We start from the raw sequence: 5,312 nt of genomic DNA on the forward strand, positions 1-5,312 counted from the left end.
TCGATCCCAGGACCCTGAGATCATGACCTGAGCTGAAGGCAGACGCTTAACCATCTGAGCCACCCAGGCGCTCCAGATCAGGTTTATATTTTTAAGATAACTGCTCTCTCATGTGAGTGGAGAATGGCTTGGAGGGGGCAAGGGTGGGATTGGTGGAGTCAAGTCAGTGGTTATTGGGATGAGTCAGGTAAGGAAGCTGGATTCTGGTGAGAGCATTAGATAGGGAATAATAGGTTGTTTCAAGGAGCACTTAGGAGAGAGAATTGAAGGAAATTGGCAACTGACTGGATGTGGGGCTGAGAGTATAAAGTGTCAAAAATACCTCCTAGATTTCTGACATGGGTAAGTGTAGGTGAAGATGCTGATACAGGGAGCAGATCTGGAGACGAATCCACAAAATTTAAATATGTTAACATCTGAACTGCTAAGGGGAAGATACTATTATACAGAGTCTAGAGATCAAAAGAGAGATTATGTGCTATGGGTCTGAATTTTTTTAGAGAACATTTCTTGATTGTTAATCTACATTATAGCCTGCTATGCTTTCTGAGTACCCTGCCCTTGCTTTCTCTTTGTACTGTTTATCACCATTTGGAATTACGCTTTTGTGATTTTTAAATTTATGTCAGTTATCCCCACCAGAGTTAAGTTCCATGAGGTTAAGGACTATGTCTGTTTTATTGGTGACTGTGTATGTACCCAGCACTTTGAAAAGTGACTGGCACATAGTTAGTGCTTAATATATTTTTTTGAATATTTATCTAAGACCCAATAACCTACTCATGGCTGTCTGACTACAGAATTTATACACGGTCTTTGGAGTCGGACTTCCTGGGGCCAAATGTGAATTCTCTTACTCATCATTTGTTATGTGGGGACATTATTATCTAAGTTTTTGTTCATTTTTTTGTAAAATGAGGAAAAAGATGGCATTCGTGTCACAGAATGGTGAGTAGTTGTAAGGGAAAATGATAAAATATATATGGCATTTAGCACTGTCTGGAACATGGTAATCAATAGCTTTTTACATTGGCAATAAGAGATTATTACTTTGATATTTTTTGTCATCATGTAAAATTCAACATGCACAAAGTCAAACTCACTATAGCATTCTGTCATCCAATTTTTTATCCCACCTTTGGTGTCTGTTAGAAACAAGAACATTTTCTCAATTTTCACCCTAATCATTCACCAGTATTTTTATTTTTCCTTTGAGGTATTATATCTGTCCCTTCCTTTTTATGTTATTGCTCTTGCCAGCAATGTTGCCATTCCTTTTAGAGTCATTTTAGACTCACCTTATTCTTCATCGTCCTGGCCGGATCTCCATTCCACAAGGCCTGGCCTTAATATCTCTGTCCCCAGTACCAAACAGTTTCCTGTCCACTTGTCCAGGTGTGGGTTCCCCCCCTTAGATGATAAGCACTGTTAGAGCAAGAGCAGTGGCTTATGTTTCCTCTGCCATCTCTTACAGTGTCTTGTATAATTTTGTGTCTAGACACTCCATGAATTTATCAATTCATTTGTCAGTATACAGTCCCCAGATTTCTAATTTGTATCAAGAATGCTTATCTTTGTTGTTCGAGGAATACCAAGAGGAAGAAAGAAACTTTTAAGAAAAGTAATAAAGAGATGTGAGAGAATTGATGTGTAAAGTTGGATATGAAATTTCGGAAGACAGTGTATTCTAAGACAGCTACCTCAATGGGTCCTAGGTGGATATTGGTAAAACGAGGATTTGTTTTCACTTTTCCACTTGCTTTTATTTTTGGCTTTTGTTAAGCAATCATAACAGTTTCCTTGACAGGGTAGATCTCGTGTTTGAGGTGTAACTTCCGTAGCTCGGCAAAACGAAGCGGTGTGGGTCGGCCACCTTACCACAGCTGTGCAAAGCTTCCTTTAGCGCAAGATCTTATCAGAGTTTCTGATGAAACATTTAGTGGAATATGTGTTATTGAGCCAAAGATCCCTCATGGTTAGGATCTCTGAATGTATATCTGGAGGAACAAGGGCTCTTTATTCTGCCTTGGTAAAAATGGACTGTAAGAGCTGTCTTTTATGTTTGCTCTTAATGGGGCCATTAAGTATACTGTGTATTGTGAATTCATGTAATACTGCTGGATATATTATAAAGCCATGGTATTTATATCTTTCCCTGAGGCACAGGATTTCCTTTTACTTACTATGGCCATCTTCAAAATTAAAATCCATCTGTTGGTTCTTTTTAACTCTCTCTGTTTTCCTTTCCCTCTGTCTCTTCTCACAGTTTTGTTTTTTTCTTTCCTTTCCTCCATCTTGCTTGCTGTCTTTCCCCTCTCCCCTTTTTCTTTCTCACTTCTTACTATCACCAGGTTAGATAATGGTGTCCAAAAAAAGTAAATTTGAGTTAATATGTCTTTCCACTTTATTTTTTGTTGTTGTTAAAGATTTTACTTATTTATTTGAGAGAGAGAGAGCAAGAGAGAGCATGAGCAGAGGGAGAAGGAGAAACAGGCTCCCCGCTGAGCAGGGAGACTGATGTGGGACTCGATCCTAGGACCCTGGGATCACAACCCGGGCAAAGGGTAGACGGCAGATGCCCAACTGACTAAGCCACCCAGGTGCCCTGTCTTTCCACTTTAAAAAGCATATGCTTTCTAGGGGCATCTGGGTGGCTCAGTGGGTTAAGCTTCTGACTCTTGATTTTGGCTCAGGTCATGAACTCAGGGTCCTAGGATTGAGCCCTGCGTTAGGTTCTGCACTCAGTGCAGTCAGCTTGAGGATTCTGTCTCCTTCTCCCTCTGCCCCTCCACCCCCAACTCTCATGCATGTGTGCGCGCGCGCTCTCTCTCTCTCTCAAATAAATAAATTAAATATTTAAAAAATAAAAATAAAATAAAAAACATAAGCTTTCTAGAAGAACTAAACTCAAGAACTCAACATTTGGGTCTTCTAAGTGTTAGAGACATTTCTAAAGTGTTTTTCTTGATAATGCCTTAACTTTGTCGTACTCATGTCGTGAATGCATCCTTTTACTCAGCTGACCCCACGATATGACCTTATTTGCAATAATGAAAGTAATAAAGCTGGATCACATAAGACTTCATTGAGCCCCTTTTCAACAGGGACTTTATTTTGAATTTGCTTTTATATAGGTTTGCCTCAGCGAAATGAGGGCACACATAAGATCTTGTCAGAAGTATATAGATAAGTATGGACCGCTGCAGGAACTTGGGGAGACGGCAACCAGGTTTGTTTCGACACAGTGCAGTTGAATGTTAAATTTGATATGCCTGTAAAGAAGTTAATAGGCTGGAAAGGTTAGCCTTCTTATTGTGAAAATATGTATAGAGTTGTGTTTAGGCTCTGAACCATAACACCTATTATTGGTAGTCATTTGTTAACGGCAATAATTATGAAAGAAGTTTGCTTTCTTTACTTGAAAAATGTTGCACGAGGGGAACCAACCAAGTACTGGAGAGATTGGGAGAACTTCCTCAGACAAGTTTGTATTAAGGAAGATCCAAAAATAGAATGTGGAACTGTTCAAGTTCCGCAAGGCTCTGCTTTCTGACTAATGGCTTGAAGCAGGTCCTGGTTCAGAGTCTACTCTTTTTCACCCTTCCACTGCCACTGCTCAGTGCCCCAGCTCATTTCCTCTGGTTTGCTGGTTTGGCTTTAGAAGGTAGGAAGTGACATCTCAGCGTATAGGCTAACAAGGAAGAACAGGCCTGGGCCAGGCGTCCTGAACCTGTTACCTTTTTGGTGGGTCATCTTTTATGGGGCTGGAGGAAGGATAGAGTGATTAGTAGGGGCAGTGGAGAATATTGATCCTTATTTGTTTTTCCTTTAAAAGAAAAAAAAGAAAAGAAATGAATCTGGGCCATTACTATCGTGATAGGCCATGGCCTATCCTGTAATTACAAAGTTTGGAGTCTCTGTCTCCCAACAAAATAAGGAAATGATTTGTGTTTCCCTCCATAGGCTAATGGCTTGGAAACCATTAAATCTACTTATAAGCTCAGTTACAAATTGTGGTAGTCAGTAGGAGTGTGATTTTTTTCTCTCTCTCTCTCGAAGGAAAATGTTACTCTTACTTATTTTAAGAAAATACACTCAAAGCTTAAATTTCCTAACCTGAAAGTCTAAATGATTGCCCTGCTTCCTTTTGTTTTACTAGATATTGCTTTGCAAATATATCCATTATTGTAGGATTAGTTTTATACCGTGATGTTATAAATTTTAAATGAGGATTTTAGCTCAAAGCAGAGTATGAATTCTGTTAGATTGGCTGCAAAGACCAATAAGAAGGAAGGATAATAAATGGGTTAAGAAAATGTATGGGTTTGATTGCAAGGTCGATAGGCTTTATGAAAATTTAAAAATATATGCGAGCTAATTTAAATCCTCATTTCTCCTGCTAATTAGAAGTAAATATTAAGGAATTAAAATAACAGAAAATGAGGACGGTTGTTGATTAATCAGTCTTACAAGATAGATTGATACTTGCATTTAAGATAGAAATCTTTGCTTTACGAAAGAACTTACTACTACATAATTGAAATTTTTAAAATTCTTATGCAGGGAGCTTATCCAGAGTACAAGTGTCAGGGAACAGGAAGTTCTATCTATGATAGAAAGTGAGCAAAAACTTCCAAGCCTCCATATTGTCCCTATGAGTTTAAGGCAGCACTGTCCCATAGAACACATAGGTGATTTTATATTTTCCCATATAATTTTTAGTATATTTTATTTAACCGAAGATAGCTTAAATATTATCATTTGAACATGTAATCAATATCAACATTATTGAGATATTTTACTTTTTTTAAATATGAAGCCTTTGAAACTCAGTGTGCATTTTGTACTTGCAGCATAACTCAATTTCAATAGCCACGTTTCAAGTGCCAGCAGACGTATACGGCTACTAGCTCCTGGAGCGAACAGCACAGATGGAAGGGACAAATGCCCCTCAGATACACTGGTAGTTATATATGCCAGCAGAGCTGGAGAGCAAGTAACACCCGGTTATGTGACCTGAATTAGGAAAGGGGGGAAGAAAAAGAAACAGGGAAAGTAACCCAGGGACAGCTGGGTGATGTGATCCCCCAGTTCCTCAGTTAATGGTGCTCAGATCGCACTTCTCTTCCAAAGAGAATAAAGTGCTTCATGTTTGCTATAACTGTTTCTTTACCGTGTCCCTATGAGGATACTTACTTTTCTCATGGGAAAAAACGTGGGCGTCTGACCATTATCAGGATGGAAAAATAATGTCAAATCAGGAAGAATGAGGGCTGGAAACTAGATCTGTCTGCATTCTTTTTTTTTTTTTT

General features: G+C 38.8%; 1 protein-coding gene across 1 annotated transcript in view; it reads left to right on the forward strand.

The window, feature by feature from the left end:
• The window catches only part of RNF125 (ring finger protein 125), a 48,708-nt gene that overhangs the window by 32,605 nt on the left and 10,791 nt on the right, over positions 1-5,312 (forward strand). The window contains exons 4-5 of the mRNA XM_034642197.1: positions 3,135-3,244; positions 4,873-4,963. Of these exons, the coding sequence (XP_034498088.1) occupies positions 3,135-3,244; positions 4,873-4,963 (201 nt within the window). The remainder of the gene's footprint in view (positions 1-3,134; positions 3,245-4,872; positions 4,964-5,312) is intronic.

This window comes from Ailuropoda melanoleuca, chromosome 14 (assembly GCF_002007445.2).
Source record: "Ailuropoda melanoleuca isolate Jingjing chromosome 14, ASM200744v2, whole genome shotgun sequence".
NCBI lineage: Eukaryota > Metazoa > Chordata > Mammalia > Carnivora > Ursidae > Ailuropoda > Ailuropoda melanoleuca.